General features: G+C 37.8%; 1 protein-coding gene across 3 annotated transcripts in view; it reads right to left on the bottom strand.

Moving 5' to 3' along the window:
• The window catches only part of GABRG3 (gamma-aminobutyric acid type A receptor subunit gamma3), a 315410-nt gene that overhangs the window by 132146 nt on the left and 162680 nt on the right, over positions 1-20584 (bottom strand). For all 3 annotated transcript variants that reach the window (XM_054053396.1, XM_054053392.1, XM_054053406.1), the window contains exons 5-6: positions 18390-18610; positions 16019-16101 (exon numbers count right to left, since the gene is read on the bottom strand). In XM_054053396.1, coding sequence (XP_053909371.1) covers positions 16019-16101; positions 18390-18610 — 304 coding nt within the window. The remainder of the gene's footprint in view (positions 1-16018; positions 16102-18389; positions 18611-20584) is intronic.

Here is a 20584-nt window from a genome sequence, read left to right as displayed (position 1 = left end):
TTCTGGCTTTACATTAAAGAGAAAACAAAACTCTTTTCAAATGGACTTAATAATTAAAAAGTAATTATAAGGAATTGTGGAAAAAAACTTTCACTCTTTCTCTCTTGATTGAAAAAGATCAGCAATATTCATTACTGTGTTACTATTCTATAAATGTGATTGTGGTATATCCTATGCATGCACTAACATTGGTATAATATAACTTTTGCAATTTTAATAATCTTGCTAGATGTTTCACCATAAGAGTGGTGAGACACTGGAACAGTTTGCCAACGGAAGTTGTGGCTGCCCCATTCCTGGAGTGTTCAAGGCCAGGCTGGATGGGACCTTGGGCAGCCTGATTTAGCGGGATGTCCCTGCCCATGGCAGAGGGATTGGAACTAGATGATCTTTAAGGTCCCTTCCAACCCTAACTATTCTATGATTATATGATTCTATATAATATTTCTTTAAGCTTTATATAGATATATAAAATCCTATAAAATATATAAAAGAAGTGTATTATAAGAAAATGACTGGAAAGATAAATTGTAAGATTTTTTTAGTGAAACAGTAAATCTAGTCAGTTTGTTTGAATGAAGGACATAAATTCAGATCAATTAACTATTTGAACTGATGCTTATGACACAGAATTTGGAAAAAGAAATTCACAGAAACTGTGAAAAGTTCAGAGTCCTTGCATACTGTTGTGGTCTGAATGCTGTTAGCCAGTGAGTGGAAGAATGATCTATCACAGCATTATTCCAGGGTCCTGAAAATCAATTCCTGGAATCTGCACGGAGTGGAGAGATCTCTAGGGAAATAAAAGGATAAACTCTATATCATGCTTGACTTTCGAATGTATCACCTGACTGTATTAGCCTTTGGAAGAATCCCCAAGTCTCAATCAATAAAAGATTACCTTGTTTGCAAATAATATACTGATGACTGATGGTGGTAACAATCGTTATACAATGAAAAAAAACCAAAAAACATAGCCATTTCTAACAGAACATGTACTTAGTCATTAAGAAAAAGAATAAACTGTAAAAAAGTGCAACAATTTTAAATTTTCCTCCCCTCCTCTCTTTTAGGGAGTTTCTTAAGAAAACCAACACTGAAAATTGATTCTCTGAAGAAGTTGTCAGAGAAAGATGATTTTCACAAACACAGATTTTTATCTCTGAGTATGAACAAATTGGTCTATAAAAAAGATTGACTAACAAAAATCTTGTTCTGAATGTGAAAAAAATATTGTGATCAAGTCAGTCAGGTTGGAAGGGACTTCAGGATGTTTCTAGTACAACCTCCTGCTCAAAGTAGGATTGACACTGAATTCAGACTAGGTGTCTCAGGGCTTTATCCAGTTGTGTCTTGAAAACCTCCAAGGACAGAGAATTTAAAGTGCGCCTGGACAACCTATTCCAATACTGTCCCTGGTGATTTTTCTTTTCATGCCAACAAGTCAGAACCTCCTCTGCTTCAGATAATGACCATTATTGCATTACTCCACCATGCACTTCAGTATAGTATCTAAACACTAAAGAATACTACCAAACACTGGCCATTAATGTGGTTTACTTGTGTGTATACAGTTATGTAAGACACTAGAGGGAAGACACCCTTTTTGTCTCTGTAGTAAATAACAGTGAACAGGATTATAAATACAAGTTCAACTATCATCCAGGAATCCTAGAAACACTTCAGTTTACCTACCGAAACTCCCATGCAAGTATTGACCAGTCTCGGCTTGCTTCTGAAATCTGATAGTACCACAGATCAGGATTTTTGGCTGCCAGTTCTACTAAGTCTTGACAAAACAAATGCTGCTGTTATTTTGCACATAAATCAATAGGAACCTACATTACAAATCTCCCAAAAAACTTGGAGGTCTGCACGTTACTATAAACAGCCAATAATCTCTCTCTTGTGTGGGTTAGACAAGGAAAAGCTTAAAAGATTTCAAGTATGGGCTTTGAGGAAAGATGTGGAGGACAAGAAGAAAGAAAGGAAATACCATGTTATGTAACACTTGGATATCTCAGTTTCCTTTTAATCACAGATTCATAGAATCATAGAATCACTAGGTTGGAAAGGACCTACTGGATTATCGAGTCCAACCATTTCTAACAATTCCTCAGCACCTCATCCACCCATCCTTTAAACACCTCCAGGGAAGGCTGCCTCCCTGGGCAGCCTGTGCCAGTGCCCAATTACCCTTTCCATGAAAATATTTTTCTGATTTCCAGCCTGAACCTCCCCTGGCAGAGCTTGAGGTCATTCCCCCTTGTCCTGTCCTCAGTCACATGGGAGAAGAGGTCAGCTCCCTCCTCTTCACTACCTCCTTTCAGGTAGTTGTAGAGAGCAATAAGGTCCCCCCTCAGCCTCCTCTTCTCCAGGCTAAACAACCCCAGTTCCCTTGTTCTCCAGCCCCCTCACCAGCTTCGTTGCTCTTCTCTGGACACGCTCCAGAGCCTCAACATTCTTCTTGTGGTGAGGGGCCCAGAACTGAACACAGTATTCAAGGTGCGGTCTCACCAGTGCCAAGTACAGGGGCAGAATAACCTCCCTGGACCTGCTGGTCACGCCTTTTCTGATACAAGCCGAGGTGCCATTGGCCTTCTTGGCCACCTGGGCACACTGCTGGCTCATATTCAGTCGGCTGTCAACCAACACACCCAGGTCCTTATCCTGTAGGCAGTGTTCTAGCCAGACTTCCCCCAGTCTGTAGCACTGCATAGGGTTGTTGTGCCCCAAGTGCAGGACCCGGCATTTGGCCTTGTTAAACCTCACACCATTGGCCTTGGCCCAGCGTTACAGCCTGTTCAGATCCCTTTGCAGAGCCTTCCTAACCTCCATCAGATCCACGCTTCCACCCAGCTTAGTGTCATCCGCAAACTTGCTCAGGGTGCACTCAATGCCTTCATCCAGGTCATTGATAAAGACATTGAACAGAGCTGGACCCAGTACTGAGCCCTGAGGAACTCCACTTGTGACTGGCCTCCAGCTGGAGTTAACTCCATTGACCACCACTCTCTGGGCCCGGCCATCCAACCAGTTTTCAACCCAGGAGAGTGTGCGCCTGTCCAGGCCAGAGGCTGACAGTTTCTGAAGCAGAATGCTGTGAGAAACTGTGTCAAAGGCTTTACTGAAGTCCAAGAAGACTACATCCACAGCCTTTCCCTCATCCAGTAGTGGAGTCACTCTGTCATAGAAGGCGATCAGGTTAGTTTGGCAAGATCTGCCTTTCATGAACCCATGTTGACTGGGCCTGATCACCCGGTTCTCTTGCATGTGCTTCATGATAGCACTCAAGATCACCTGTTCCATGACTTTCCCCAGCACTGAGGTCAGACTGACAGGCCTGTAGTTCCCTGGATCCTCCCTGCAACCCTTCTTGTAGATGGGTACATCATCAGCCAGCCTCCAGTCTAGTGGAACTTCCCCAATCAGCCAGGACCGCTGGAAGATAATGGAAAGGGGTTTGGAAAGCACATCCGCCAGCTCCTTCAATACTCTTGGGCGGATTCCATCTGGCCCCATAGACTTGTGGGTGTCTAATCATTAGAGACAGTTATCTAACAGTTTGTGGTTGCCTTCTCCGGCTGCCAGAGGCAAGCAATACTGTTTTCTTGAAGTGTTGATTTTCAGGCAACTGCTATGAACAAGTACACCATTCAGACCTCAAAATTCCCTTCTGTTGAAAGCCATAGCTTGCAAAATTCTCCATGTTCATCTGGTCTAATAACTTCATTTGAAGTCAATCAATACAGGAAGAAAATACCTGTAAGGTACAAACAGGCATGTCTTGCTACTTTTTCTTCCTTTTAACTTGAACAGATCTTCCAAAATAAAAATGTGGACAATGACTGCTCTATATGATTACATTTTTTTTTCCTAAATGAGATGATAGTTTCACTCCCTCTCAGATAAATGCATAGGGATGACTGTAACTGTAAAACAGCTACTAGTTTTCTCTTAGGTGCTCTATTTTCTAAATACAATACTCATGTTTTCTTCACCTTCTGCAGTGAAAAAAATCAGAGAGGCAGAAACAATTAAAAAAAACTATAAAATAGCCAGTGTGTAATCAGATCATTTATAAGCAAAATGAAAAGTATATTGAGATTCTTTTTAGGACAAGATTTGAAACTAAGCATCACATATTCAGGATTTGGGTTCCTCAGGATGTTATAGGATGGATACATCTTTCTGTTGAGGACTAAAAATTCCTAAAATCTTTCACAAATTTAAAATGTATATTCCAAAGCAAAAAAGTTTTCCTTGAAAATTCTTCATCAGTTCTGACATTCAGCCTTCATCAGTTCAAATGGCATGAGATGTGCAGAGTATACCATTACAGCCCATGAAAACTACAATATTAACGCAGTTCTTTTAAAGCACAATTATAGGAAATGTGCATTCAAAAGTCAAATCAGTTAATGTAGATAAAGGGAAGACTTATAAGCATAGAAGCATCAGAGTTCCTTAAGGCCATAAGTAAATATTTGACATATATTCCATTAAGAAAAGTTAAAGGACAGTTAATTTGTCCATTTCAGAGATTTCACAGAAGTATTTGTTCTTTTTGCTTTCTTCTTTTTTAATTCTATGCAGCTTCTTGCACATTTCTTGTTGCCTTAGTAACTGAGCACCTGCCAGTAATGAAAAGAATGAAAACTATCACGCGTCTATTTTCTCATCCTTTCTTATTCTTCCAGGTGTGTCTGTATGTGAGTGTGGGTGTGTGCAGAAGGATTCATACTTATGAGAGAGAGAACACAGATTATTTTGGTAGATCTGTTGCTGTTACGCTGCTTGTGTTTTTACTCAGGATGAAACTAGAGCAGAAGATGATGAGATCAGGATGGATCTTCTTTTCTAAGTTGTTTATCTACAAATCAAGGACTAACTTCGTATCAGCCCTTCACACATATCATTTCCTTCTGTTCTAGTTAAGCAACAGATTCAATTAGGAATTTAGATGGTTTTAATATATCCCAGGGCATGGTATGGAATATCTCGAGCTTAGAGACCTAGACCATGAAATTAACTCATTTTTTTCAATGCATGAGTCCCATGTCAGACATGGAACAGCTCTGATGTGGTTTTCTAGTAACTTGTGTTGCTGAGGATGAAAACAGAAAGATATTGATGAAGGACCTAAATACTGTAAACTGCAATTTATCTCACTTCCTGATAATCAGATTTTTTTTAATGAGGCTCTTTGTTTCTCACTGGTGGTAATTTTCCAAAGGGAAGTAATACAGATGTCAGATCAGGCTGTCAGAAGGAAAAAATGGACATTAACTGAGATTTTTCCAAAACTGATGCACTCAGGGCTGTCTAAGTAGAGCAGACAGGTGCTGCTAACCATGCTCACCAGTGCTTATCAAAAGACATCAATGCAAGTGCCAACAAAAGCAATAGACAATACAAAACAACAAGTCTGATTAAATTTACATCACAAGTGGTGGAGCCTGGAGAACTTCTGAGCTCTAGATGCTCCTACCCCACATCAGGACACAATAAAGTCACACACCAACCCTCCCAAAACTGCCTTAGTTTCCTTGGGAAAGAAACTCAAGCAGAAAAAGCTAAAAAGGACCCTCAGTTTCTTCTGCACAGTCTCTCTGATTTGGCTAGCTGCCCCAGAATAGCATGTACCTTTTGGTCAATCTACATACCTGCCTACATTTTCATTCTTATGGCTGATGGAGAGGTTTTGTGGAAAAGCCAGCTACTGCTCATTTTTAACAGATCAGTATTAAAACTAGCGGAAGTGACATTATGAAAAAAATAAGGAAAAGATATGTTATTTTATAATATGCATGGCTAACTCAAAATTTAAATCATAGCTTATTTCCATTCTGCAGAAATAATCTCTATTATTAGATACACAAAACTTCAGTGTTCCAAGAAAAGACAATTGAAAATCTACATTATATAGGAGACTATAAAAATACTTATTTGTAAATTAAGTTAAAATTAAAATTGATGTTTCAATTTGTGTTTCTACTGTCTCCTGTCTAAATCTTATTTCTCATTCGTCTGAGGGTTTATCTGATTTTAAATGACATAATCCCAGCGTATTTTGTTTTGACAGACATGTATGCTACCCAAGCATGAAAAAGGATTAAAGTTTTATTATCTATCATATAGCATACCCATTACACAAAGTTAACTACTTTTAAGGAGACAGACCTGCCCTTCATAGCAAGGGAAGCATTCAGGCAGACCTCAGCAACCTCCCTCTAACGAAAGCAGATATGGATATTTCCCGAATTATACTCTAGCACTGTTAGCAAAGCAACCTTCAAACCCGTATTACTTCCTTCCCTTTCTTAACTCCATGGGCACTAAGAGCATGGTTTGGGTTTTCTGTTAATTTTACAGAAACAGAAGTGAGAAAAGGGAAGGACCCTTGCTCATGGTAATGTTTCATGTTTCCAGACTGTCTTGTTTTCCCAGGCTGTGTTAAAGGCAGATAAAATTGACAAGACAAGGCTAATGAGTTGAGGACTTGATGTTTTCATCCTGGTTTGGAGTTTAGCAGACCTTTGATGTCTTCTGCTATCTTCAATATCATTTGTCAGTCAAGCCTAGCAATAGTAACGAGCATCAGCTGGGCTCTAGCTAACGTGTTTCATCTGAGAGTCAATAGTCACTGCTTTTGTTAAACGTCAGTGGCGTACTGCAGGTTACCTGGCTGACCGTGATATTTCTGGTCTCTCCTCCTTTTCTTTTTCTCTCCTCCTCAGTAATTTTACTTGGTATTTGTTCTGGTTCTGACACTCATTCAGTACTTCTTAGTTCCTGAAGTGCCAAATGGTTTCTCTACACTTGGAAACAGTTTTAGAGCAACTCTTCATTTCTTTTAAGATACCAATGAATTCTCAGAGTTGGAAGATGCATTACTGTAAATTTCAATGTGGTCATTATTGTGGCCATGGAAGACAATAATACTATACTATTTTATTTTATTTTATTTTATTTTATTTTATTTTATTTTATTTTATTTTATTTTATTTTATTTAAATCTACTCATTAAAGCAACTAAAGCAATCAGAAAATATGCCGCATTTTCTACCAGGGACCTAAAACAGCTTCGGCCTTCTGGGTTCAAGTAAGCTTGTCTCCTGCCTTTGGAAATTTGCAAATAAGAGTAGAAGAAGGGAAGTGCTGTAGCTTTTAAGTTGTCTGGCAGTGGGTTGCCTTGAGTTGTATTTTCATGTTTTATGTTATATTTTGTGATGCACATTTCAGTTACATGAAGGGAGGCTATAAGAAATAAAAACATGTAGTTATATCCGCATTTGTAAAAATTCAGCACTCCAAAAGAAAGGAACCCCAAATAAGTATATGATGTAACACCTGTGCACTCACAATGGAGAACACGTCTTGAAAAGTATCCTAGGAAATTTCTTCAAGGACCAAGAAAACCACCAAAGATCAAAATCTACCCATAATCCAAAGAGGGGAGAACTATGCCCGGCACTGTTAAGAGTTTAGGCACTGCTGACTATTGAACCACCTCTGACTGTTGCCTGTAAGAGCGACACTATGCAGGCTTTTCAGTCTGCTTTCTCATGCTGAAATAAAAGGTCCATAAAGGGGTCTTTTTATCTCACAGGCAATTCTTTATTTACAGAATAGATTGCTATGATTCCCTCACTGAGAGAGAGTAAAGAGTTCTCTTTAAGTGTGTCCCCACATTGCCCTGTGATGTAATTTTTCCAGAGTGCTAAAACTAGTCATTCCTTCTCATGCTAAAAAAATGTGATCCAAAGGAATGTATCTGTCTCCTGATGCTCTTCTATATCACAAAGATGATCTTGTCAGAAGTTACAAACTCAAGTCTGCCAGGAGTGTACAAGTTATGCACCAGCCTCTCCATAAAGATAAAATTAATTTGCAAATCAGTTATCACATTGTTGAATAAGCAAATAACAATGCTACAAATATGTAGAATGTCATAGGTGTTATATTACATTTGAGAGAAAAAGGGGTTTTTTTGCTGCCTGCGGTGCATTTATATCACACTGTCAAAATAAGAAATCTCACACTGGCACATGATAACATGCTTAAAAGGGTTTTTGGTTTCAAGTAAACACCAAACATCATGAGATCTGGGATGAAATCGTGGGAACTAGCAATGATTGTCACATGGCAGAGACACCAGGGACTTTTGCTGATACATTCAGCTGTCAGACACACAGCCAGCCACATGTCTTGCTTCAGCATTTTCTCTGATTGTCTCCTGACACTACAAGCATAACTTAGTCAGCTACATATATTCTTGCCAAAAAAAATGTGACTCGCAGGCAGATTGGCTTTTTTCTAAAGTCTTTTTTGTACTGATTTGTTTGTTTTTTGTTTTTTTTTAAATCTTACTAATGGAAGTTCCAGAAAAATAGAACTGATTGCTTTACGAATCTAGATCCCACTTGGAATTTTTGGGACTTCCAGTCTCCTTGCTTACACCTCAGTCAGAGCTGTGGGTTCATGTCCCTGAAATACAGTCTATCCCAATAATCAGATCCTGGAATAAGAGTGGGTTTTTGGCTCTCCAGCAGATTGCCTAGGCTGCCATGACACCAGCCTCCCATTTTCCTCAGGCAACCATGCAGAGTAAATGGAGACACCAGGGATTCTTGGAAGACCACTGCAAAATTGAGGTAGATGTCAGATTCCTGGAATAGGCTACTATCAATCCAGACAGTCTCAGGAAGAGTTTGTCAGACCCAAGATATCATCAGTTAAGCATTTTAGGCTTCACTAATCAGCACTTGTTGTAATTTTACTCTACAGTTTCATTTTTTTCTGGAAATAAGAGCAGCTGCTTCCTCTCCACAGGAGCCTTCAATCTCTTGAAGAAAAATCTCAAGAGACACTATAAAAGGAGCAAGACATTTGGTCCGCTACTAGGCCAAAACCTTAGCTCTTTGTAAGGAACAGAAGAGCAAGGGATAATACATGAATTAATAACTGCCTTAAGGGAGGCAATGAACAACCCTCAACCTCAGGGATGTTTTGTTTCTTGTTCTATGCAACAGAGATTATTCATGTGTTGGTGGCCATCAGATCTAATATCAGATTGTTTTAAGTCTGCTACTCTTATATCACAACATATTGTTTAGAAAGCTGTCTCTGAGATATATCACACAATGAGAGAGAAGACTAACAGAAAGTAGAGCCCCACTGATACTTACAATATCCACTACTTTGGCATGAATCTACCATAAATTAGATATAAAAAGTCTAACTTTACAGTGAATGTATTATATGAGGGATGAGTTTGACCAATTTCATAGATATATGGCACTTCCTATTGGAGCAGTTATATAAAAATTAGCAGAACTTCCAATGCAAACTCAATTGTAAAACTTTTATGAGTCTTGATTTAACTATAAAATAGTCATAAAAATCTAAAAGACATTTAATGCGGTGTCTCTTCTATATTGAGAAATGTATTGAGTTACACATACAAAAGTAGTAGTGAATCAGCTAGTAGCCAGTAGTCAAGGAATTAGATAAACATTTGTCTGTCTAAGAAACCATATATTATTTATGTTAGATAAAAAAGGCTAATCTGCAGAGAAATTTAGGAAAGTCTAAGAAGAGTTAACTGAACAATGCAGTAGCAGATTACACTGAGAATGGCTGTTTGAATAAAGAAATTAAATTACTCACATAAGATTATAACATATTTCAAATTCACTGCCTTCAAGTGTCATTTTGGGTACCTCGGGAAAAGAAAGCTTAGAAACATTAATGCTTACAGGTTCACAAAAGCAAAGAAGATCCCTACAGAATTATGCACTCCTCATATATCTTTGGAATAGTCAACTTGTCCTTGAATACTGCCTTGCGCACCAGCCAAGGTATAAAAACCTTGTGTAATGAAACCAGGAAAGTTTAAAAGACAGCAACAGAAATCAGAAGCTATGGAAATGTCTGTATACAAGAGGGACTAGCAGATTGACAGGAGGAGGGATTTATCACAGGTACGGTCCATGTATTGTATAAATGAACCAGCATGTATGACACAAGTCATATGTTAAATATGGGGTTTGGGAGGAAAGTGTCAAAGGCCAAATTTTCGTAATTCTATTTCTAATTTCTTCTCTATAAGACATCTCTAGATTGACTATTGCCTGACATTCAGGCTTCTAAACAGAAGGATGGATGCATCCCTGCACCTTAATTTCTACCTTTGTAGAAAAGGAAAAATCTACAATAGCTAAAATATGGTTATCATAAAACCTGAATCAAGAATTCTATTGATGCTCCATGGTTTGGTTCAGCCCATTACAGAGAGCCCAGATGCAGATTAGAGCCATTTCTGCACATTTCAATGCCTTCCCCACATCTTTAATGAAACTCCTCTTGAGATTTGAACATTAAGCAGTGTTCCTTCTGGCTTATTCTTCATCAGAAGTAAAATTCTGTCCTCAGACTTTATTAATGATTCTGCTGATACATGAGATGAAACAAAGCACAGCTCATTCCACAAAAACAGCATTTACTTTTCTAGGCTAGGAGTAACATTAAAACTACCAATGACAGCTAGTTCTGTTAGAAAATTAATGATATGAGGCTCAAAGTACTGATTGCATATCCATAAAAGGTTTCATGTTCAAAGGGTAACACTTGATTGAACTGAATTTATTTTTAGATAGACGAATCTGTTTCTTTCAAACACTATGTTAGATTTGGATGAATTTCTTTTGAATGCATTTCACATTTCCTTACTTTTTTTCCACAATACTTTGCATACTTTTGTACATCACTTTAAAAAAAAACAAACAAACCATAAAACCTTTTCCTTTTAGAACACGAAAAGTATATATTTGAAGACTTAACTGAGAAACTGCACCATCAATACTTGGAAATTTTGGTTGCCCCTATTTTGAGTTGAACTGAAAACGCATGAATTTTCACGAATCTTGCTGTGTATATTTTATAGTTTGCAGTAGGAATGGCAATTTGGACATGCCCACCTTTTCCTGCCTTTCAGCAATCCTCCAGTAATGGGCAACTCAGGACATTGTAGACTTACTCACAAGGTAAAAGATAAGTTAGCAGCTACAAAAAAAGTCATCATTTCTATTTCCTAAATCTAAGGTGCTTTTTAAAATTAATGTCTGCAGTTGAGCAGAACAACAGCAACAACTATAAAACAATGAGAATCTACTAATCAATCCAATCATATTATATTTGTTCTGGCAACTTACACTGCAGCTCACTATCATTGCATCTGGTAAAGCCTGAAGGATGGCCTTACAGATTGTTTCAGATCTCACATATGCAGCTAGCACAGATTCCCACCATAAAGATCCCTGTACACAATTAAAAAGTTAGTTGACCAGAAGCTGTAAACAAGACGTAAACGGTTTGTCAACTTCTTTTTGGCATGGCTGTCATATAGCTGTCACCTGAAGGAGTGCCATGAATAAAAGTTACTCTTGAGCACATGAATGAGGAGAGGAGGTGAAGGTTTGTGCTGGGCTGAAAAAATGAACAACTTGATCAATTAACTGTTGCACAGGTGTGGGTGCAAACATGCTTACATTTTTCTGCACTGTGCCTACTCCTCTCAAATTGAGAAAATCCGGAACATTTAACAATCCTACCAGTGTCTTCCAAAGGAAAACCAAAACCACGTAGCCCAGCACGGAACTAGTCATGTGACAGCTCTAATAGAAAGGAGTTTATTCAAGTATCTCAGTGACACTATTTAAGCTGAAATACTTTTACTTCCTCAGAATGAAAAAATATAGTGGCCCTTAGTAGAGTGATCTCATTATGCTTAATAGCTTCCAATGCATATTCCTTCCAAAGTATATTCCTTCCAATGATTCATGAAAACATTTTTGAATCCTTATAAAATGTTAGCACCCACAGTATCCTACAGTAGGATTTCCACAATTAATTTTGCTTAATTTCTCATTTTCAGCCTGCATTTTTCTGCCTGTGTCTTATTTGTTTATTCTTGTGCTGACATCATTCTTCAGACAGAATGCCTCTTCTTCCTTACTGGTGTTTATGTGAGTACTAACTACCTCAATAAACTAAATTTTATGGCAGAATCCTGAAATTATTTCCACAATGCTTAAATCAGTGTTGAATAGAGGTAAATAAGACAGTTAATATGCTACTTGCGTACCAAAAGTAGCACAGCAGCCTCCCTTGCCTCAGGAGGATAAATTAACCTAAATGAAGCACCAGACTGACAGAATATTTTTATGCAGTAGTACTTTAAAACCATATGAAGATGTTCTAGTTTGAGCTAAAGTTGTATCAGTTTTCTTACTTTTCAGCTAAGTCTTGTCTAAGTAACTTCATTTTTCGAAAGTTAACTGCATGTTTTTCAGACAGTGTTTCTCTGTAGAGAAAGGCCTTTGCTTATACTTATTCCTATAGTAACCAAGGTCATCCTTGAGCTGATGGAATGCCATAAGTGGAAGGGGAGGAAAAGGTTCGCACCTGCAGGGAGGAGTGGACAGAACAGGTGATCCCAAACTGACCAATAGATTATTCCATTCTATATACATCATACTCGTATAAAACTGAGGGATCATGACAGATCATGAGGGTCAAACTCTCTTCTTTGATGACTGGTGTTCAATACAGATCTCATCTGTCTTTTTGCTCCCTGATCCCAGATTCGGGCACCCCTGAATCCAGTTCCTGAGTTTGTCTCCCTCCTTCTGCTGAGTCCAGCTGAGGACTTTTCTCTGTGCCTACTCTGCAGCATCTGTGGCGACATAGTCAGAGTGGGTGGGGGGTGTGTGCAATTTTCTATATTTGTATACATTTTACTATTTTCTTATTAATATTTTTTCTTTATTATTATAATTGTTTCATTAAAACTGTTTTAGATTTAGTTTCCAACCCACAAGTCCTTTACTCTCATATCCCTTCCCCATTTCCTGTGGAGAGGGGCAGGAGACTGGGTCCAGAATTGCTCACATTTAGCTGCTGATTCAGGCCAGGCTAGGGCTAAGCCATGACAGAAGAAAATGTGATCATACAGAGTAAAATCTATCAAAGATTGCTACATTGGGATAAAATCACAGCACCAATTCTTTCTGCACATTCACAAGGAAGCATACATTCATGCTATGCATTGGCATTGATGTCAGTGTTGTAGCATCTCTGCGCTTAGGAATCCCTTTTGCCACATGTGATTGATCAAACTCTGGTACATGGAGTGGGAAAGAGCTGTCACATTGCGTAGCAGCCATGCATTATGCCATTGGGCTCAACTTTTCACATAAGCAGTGTGCTAACTGCACATCTGCATAAGAACTGAACAACAAATGTGAACCTACCATGTTCCTTAATATACCAGACGATTCATCTCATCATGTCACCTGAAGCACATAGAAAACTTGCGCAAAGAGTAAAGAGCTTTCAAATTATTCAGTACTGTTTAATTCCCAGAAAGGAGACTAGAGGCCTTCAGGAAGCATTCTTGAAAAAGATTTTCCACAGGAAGGAGGAGGTAGGTTTTAATAACCACCGTTAGAATACTGAAATGGTCTCTTGTTTATTAGCTGCTGTTTTCTCCTTATTCATCCTGGCAACTGGACAAGTAGAGCTCAGTATTTCCACCAAAGGAATGTCAACTGTTGCTAGAGCAATAACAAGATTAGGGTGTGAATTAGTTGGCACTAGAGGAAAATATTCTAGAAACAGTTTGAGATTAGTTTCACATTTCTGAAATATCAAGGGAAATGCATATAAAAAGAAATTCTAATAATAACCCTGTTCATGTATGTGTAGAGATGCAAGGAATATTTTCTGAAATTTGTGCTTTTTTTGTGCTTGCCTACGGTGGAAATTGAAAAGATCCGTCTGTGTGCTAGGGAACACATGAAAGAGATGCAGGGAGAAGCAGAACTCTGCTAAGAATTCTACAACCATTTTTATTTTATTCAAAGGCATAACTCTTAGAATCCATAATCAGCTTGAACCCTCAGAAACTTGTCATAGGAAGCAGTAATAAATCATTCAAGCATTCGCTCAGTCATACACCTTGTAAGTCCCACTGAATGCCATGTATTTTGGGACTGCTATGAATGTATGCAACATGAAAAATGCAACCTAGTCATGAAAAAAAAAATCACTCAGGAGGTATTCTACTAATATGATAATTGTAAGTGCTAAAAGTGTTTTAGGAAAAGATCATGATTCAGTGTGAATCTAAAAAAATAAAACTTTATTATCAATTTGACTGAAAAAAATGACAAAATTGTAGAACATTACTGTAATTTTCCTCCATGGGTTTTGCCATCTAGCAAGAAATTACGAAGAATGCACACAGAATCTGTGACACATTCAGCTTCTGCTTGATCCTATGTAATCTCCATCTCCACAGATTGTAGTAGATGTATGATCGTAATACATGTACATTTTCAAGGACAGAAGAAGTTAATAGATCTAAATTAGGAGGAAACACTGACAACCAAGGTGTATTTGAAACTGTGCTATGGAGTGAAGCTTACTGAAGTTCCCACTGGTATCGTTTGTCTTCAAATTAAAAAAAACGCAAAGTATATCTCACATTCAGCATTGTCTAGCCGCTAGGGAATGCAAGGTTTGAAGCTACTTCCCTGACTATTAGAGTTCACCTTCTTCGGATATTGCTAGTGCAGGACATACCAAATTTGTGTGGTAAGTTTAATTAGTATCTCTGGACTAGAGTTTAAATTTTAACATCACATACTCCTTTCCCAGCATGTCAACAAATCAACAGCATATTGCCACAAGGTAAAAGCAGCTTTATGCAGTAATGAAAGATAGCTGAGGTGTATAGTTAAGCGACAAGTGTTTATTAGCAGGAAAACTCATTCAGGAACTATCTGCCTCTTGTTGAGTTGAGTATGCATATATTCCACACATCTGAATTAAACACACCACTTTGCGTATTTGTGCCCAGGTTCACTTATATGCGTAGATCATAAAAGATCACCGCATAATGATAAAGTCTTGAAAGAAATGAAGGTGTTTACACTGGTAGATTTTTATAAAACATTTTACCAGGAAAAATACTGAACTGAACTCAAATTCAGTTTCTAATTGAGGATATTTTTTTGTATATTATTTATAAATGGAAATCAATATCCTACTATCACAACAGCATATCTATTATGAAGAAATTAAATAGTGTTGTCATTCTATTGCTTTTTAAGAGATGATGGAGAAAGCACTGTTTCCTAAATGAAGGACAAAACAATACAATTTCCATTCACTTTTGGGGAACACAAATGCTGAGCTTCAGAGTTCATCAAAAGAAAAATAGGTGAAACCCTTTAAAAAAAAATTTGTAAAACATTTGCATTGTATGAATTTGGATTAGAAAACTGTGCAGGTACACCCAGAGGCGGTCAGGTCTCCAGCTTTTTCAAATGAAATAACATGAACAGAACTTTTCCTTACAGTTATGTTTGACCTCAAGATTAATTCAACTGACTTTTGTTTGCTATTAATTTCACAAATTTCTTTTGCCTCTTAGGTAGGTTTTAAATATGCCAACAACATTACATAAAATACCACATCAGGATTGATGGATGAGATGAGCTATAAAAAGGAAAATAAGAATTACAGTAGTTGTATCATTTACATTTATTATGGAACAGAAAGGCGTTACCAGGCTACTTGCTATAAACTCAGGTGTATGTCCAACAAAAAACCACAATTCCTATTCTCATTTACATGTCACATGATTGTATAGATCAACATAGTACATTTTGGTATGATTATCTCTCTTGCTGCAAGTGTGGCTATAGTATCAACTAAAAGGGCTGGTTTTGTTGAGAAATAACAAAGTAAATCTATAGAAGACTTCATGGCATAACACCATCAACCAGGAGTGCTAGAGAGGAAAATAAAAATTCCATGAATACGTAAGCAAACCTAAACTTCCTATACCTGCTATGTAATGGTCAAACAAGCTCACAGAAATCAGAGTTAAATTCTTGCCTCAGTATACTAGTCATATGCAACAGTAAAGCATCAAAGCAGTACTTACAGCTAGAGAATATCAGAGGACATGAGTGTTCATCCATTGGGAAATTGTGCAACTGCAGCTGGCACTCAGCATTGATGGTAAGCCTATGGAGAAACCAAGTGTCAGTCACTACACATCAGCACAGTGAATAGAGGCAGGGTAACCTTAGGTATCATGCAAAAGCACTTTGACATCTGTAAGTAAGGCCAGAAAAGACTTTATTTGCAGATTGTTCACTGGCTACTTAAGCTTGATTCCAAACGAAAATAAATAGTCCAAACCCACAAATAATTTTAGACACATCATCAAGAGTTTCTTGAATCCAAGAAATCTGTGCACGTATTTTTCTGTACAGAATTCATCATTGAAGGACATGGGATGGAAATCAGTACTTTTTACAAAAATAGCAGGAGATATGGCTGATGTGTTTGTATGTTATTTAACAGAATTAAAATCTCATAGAGAATCTTAGAAGGAACATTTACCTATAATGTGGATTTGAAATCCTTTCAAATCATTTTAGACAGTTTCTCAAAAGTGTAATAGATCTCTGTATGGCATTCACAGTTGTACAGATGTAACAAACAGATCAGCAGAAATATCTTCAGCACCACCTGAAAGCTTGTTTTATCTGATATCCGTAACACAAAGGACACTATGAATGGAGTTGATTTTCAAATGACTGCTAAAACAAGATAATCTTCAGTGTGATCGCTTAAAAAATAAATCTGTTTACCCAGGTAGATTGCATTAAATGCTACTTTGTTATGCAATCTTTTCCAGGAAACAGACGCTACATTAATTGGACGCTTGAATTTATGCAGCAAGTGTGTGGCATGAGATTTTTTTTTCCTTTGTCCTTTTTTTTCTGTTGTTCTTTAAACTAAATCGAAAGCTAACAAGCTGGATACAGAAAGTTTTGTGTCTCAAATTTAGGATATCGCAGAGACAACCTCTGCATTGCATAAGGTTACCTGAGAGGAACTTAACAGCGTTTTTGCACTGACACTATAAGAGGATTTGCAGTGTTACAGCAGGAGTGCATTCACACCCAAAACAAGCAGTGAAGAGGATGGAAGGGCATGGAGCATGACTGAACCTTGCTTGCTTTTTTCAGGATACAGAACACCCAAAACCACCTGACAGTTTCAGGGCATACAGCAGTTACCATTTCCATGCCATACCAATTCTGTGTGCTCACTTAAGTCAGATAAATTGGTTTTGAATTACACAGTGTTATCAATAAATAATGATCATACTAACAGCTCCTTGTATGTAAAAAGGAGGCTGATCTGAGTGGGCAAAAAGGACTAACACCATCTTTCTCTAAACTAAAAATGCATATTCAAACATTCCACTCAAGTATTACCCATTTTTCTAGCTGTTTTAGAAAAAATTTGCAGTCTATTCAACAAACAGTTTCTTTAGTAGTAGGTATATAAGTCTAACTACTATAAAGGAGATACTTTCAATGTTGTGAAATACTGAAAAAGGACTTAAGAGAAAAACAACCAAACAAACAAACCAAAACCCAACAACCTGACCAAGACGGTACTGGAGCTGATCACCAAAGTTTTTAGCTAAAGGCTAATGAAATAAGTTAGAGCTCTTCACAACACAGCAAGCAGAAGAAAGGAAGGGCACTAAAAATATCAATAGCTTTTCCAGCTGTCTAATTCCTTTCTTATTGTTTTCCAAAGACTTTCTGTTGGAGCCCAACTGCAACTGTGGTCGCACCCAGAAGGCTGAACACAATCACTGAAGAAAATGAAGCATGAAAGGAATGCTTCTGGAACAGTTTTCCACGTGGAATACAGCTGATGGCAGAACTCCCTTTTGAGCAGTTCATCTCTTCTACATGTAAACACATATTTTGACTTCCACAGGCTTTTTAAATGCAAATATATATGGTATTTCTAATACCATACAGTTGATGGTATCACAAAGATTAGAAAAACTCTAAAAGCCTTTCCTCCAGCAATTCACCCTTGTGATAAGATGTGACAGACTATCTTCCAGCGTGACTTATTGAAAGAATCAAGTCTTGGCATTAACATGAATCTAGAAATACTTTACCCAGCCCTGCCTCTAACTCTGATCAGAAAGGGTCTTGACAGGTTTTATGCTCCTGATTTTATTATAAGCACTAAAAAGCTCAACTCCTACAATTTAGGCAGACCTATTTCCAGTTCTCAAGGTTTCTTTTTTTAGAAAGACAAGAATCTGTATTTTAAACTCGGCAGTCCTTGCGCCTGAATATTTCAGTATTTGTCAAACATGGTCAGGTAAACATCAGGATGAAAACAGCAAAGATGAACAAAGACACTGCTGAACATTACTATACTACACCAGAGGCAGGAGAAGCTTTCAGTCCTGCATGCTGAGTGCTCACCTTAGGGTGTATAAGATCTTGCCGTCATTCCATATGCGGAGGAGCTGGTTGGGTGTAGTGATCCAGTGAGCCTCTGCTGTCTTCGAGTTACGAAATATCGTGTCTGGGATCCAAATCAAGCCAACCATGTTGCTGTTCAGAGTCAGTATTTTCATGGTACTGTTGAAACGAAGACGGCTATCAGTCCACGTCTGGGCAAAAAATATATCAATTTGATATTCCTGCAATGAAAGCATGATACACAAATTGAAATAATTTCCAAGCTTCCACTACTATTTGGTGTCTAATAAGCTCTATCCATGTGTAGAGTAGCAGGAGATATTCAAATCAATGGAGCTATGTTTTCTTTGTTTTACTGCCCGAGGATATATTTTTTATTCCCTCTCCTTTTTTTCCTCTCTAGCTACTTTAGAAAATGGACCAAACAACTCATTTGCCTTTAACCTGAGCCATAATAATTTCCGTATTAACACGTTATTTTCCGTCATCTCTGAAAAGTCACATCTGTAAGTTACAATTTAAGAAGATTTTTATGTTATAGGGTAGACTGGTAAGAGAAGTATGAAAGAAGTGAAACAAGAGCAACATACATAAATTGGAGAATGGTATATTCCCCTGATTATGGCAGTGCCCTTTTGGCAGGGGGTTGTGTACATTCAATAAATTAATTATTCTGTTTTTTACAAAAGTTCAACCGTGATTTTTTTTAGGCCACACAACAGCACACTTGAAAAGGCATGTTCAGGCTTCTTTATAGGCATCTCATTTACCCCAAATGCTTAGAGAGGAGCAGTCCCTAGTTTATCACTCTGAATAGGCAAATATCACAATTTACATGAATCTCACCCTTTCTTTCATTCTATATTTACTGCCTTGTTTCTGTAAGGAAGCAGTCATAACAGGTCTGCAGAAATTAAGATACACATGAACAAACAAACAAAATTATATGGATGAACATAGGAACATACTGTTTTATTCATTTAATACCCCATGGAAGGAGCTGTGTGAAAACTAGTATCTGAGTTGTGAATTCCAGCCACTGGAAGCTGGGAAAGGTCATGTTTAATTTATTTATTGTTCCTCTTCTTTTTTCCAGACTGCTCTACCTGGGAACTCTGTGGAAATGGCCACCTGACCATGTCATGAAATACCCTCTCAGTATTGCAGGATTGGCCACATCCATGACAAGGATGGCTACAACACAGGCTAGTACTCAAACATCTCTTTGAGTCCCTTGGCAGACGCCTTCTTGGTATATCTGAACAGAAATGAATTAAGGCTGTGTGATAAGCCTGGGATATCTTTGCCTTTGACCTCTTTGACTAGTAGCATTTCTTTTTACACTTTCCCTTTTAAAACTCAGGAACAAACAAAAATGCAATATAATCAAGTTCAAACAGTATTGTACAATTTTTTTTCCTTTATAAATAATTAGAAGAGGTTGTAGTCTGAACTGAGGACAGTGGTTTTGCTCAGAACTGCCTGGTTCTCTTGCACTATTACATTTTTGGCAGGCCATGCTTCCAAAGCTTATGTTATAACACCAGGAAACCTAATTCACTGGCACTGTAATTATAGTCCAAAACACAGTTTGGGCCTCTCACCTCTAGATTGCAAACAGTCAATAGGTACATAAGTAGTACTAGCACATGTCCAAATACCAGGTAACAAAACACCTTAGAAATTAAAGCCTAGCCACCAAGGGCATTAAGGACCATTTTTCTTCATCACCCATCTCACTATTGTTTTTCAGTGTATTTTTAGCTTTATTTTCTCAGGGAAGCTGACAGATTTGAATCTGAAAAGACTTTTCTTTCATATCAACGAGCATAAAGCCACACATCTCCACACACTTAAAGGATGCAACATAATGTATACATCACACCCATATTATTCAAAAAGGACACCCTTAATCCACAAAGTTTAAGATGGTAGAGTGCTGATATTGCTTCTTTACAACCAACTCTGTAACATTTCAGTCCCTGAAAGCCCAGTTACAAGAGTTCAGTGTATTTGGCTTCTATAGAGAGGAATATGCCAGACATGTCTATGAGTTTCTCCAAATGCTGAGTGAATAGAGTTCCTTTTTTTAGCTTGCATGTGAGAATCAGTATTTATAGAACCAAATACCATAGATCATTTGTATGCAGCTGGCTAATGACACTGCTGTCTTTTTACAGGACAAGTTTTTACAT

Source organism: Cuculus canorus, chromosome 1 (assembly GCF_017976375.1).
Source record: "Cuculus canorus isolate bCucCan1 chromosome 1, bCucCan1.pri, whole genome shotgun sequence".
In the NCBI taxonomy this organism is placed as follows: domain Eukaryota; kingdom Metazoa; phylum Chordata; class Aves; order Cuculiformes; family Cuculidae; genus Cuculus; species Cuculus canorus.
This window is presented reverse-complemented; position numbering and strand designations above follow the sequence as displayed.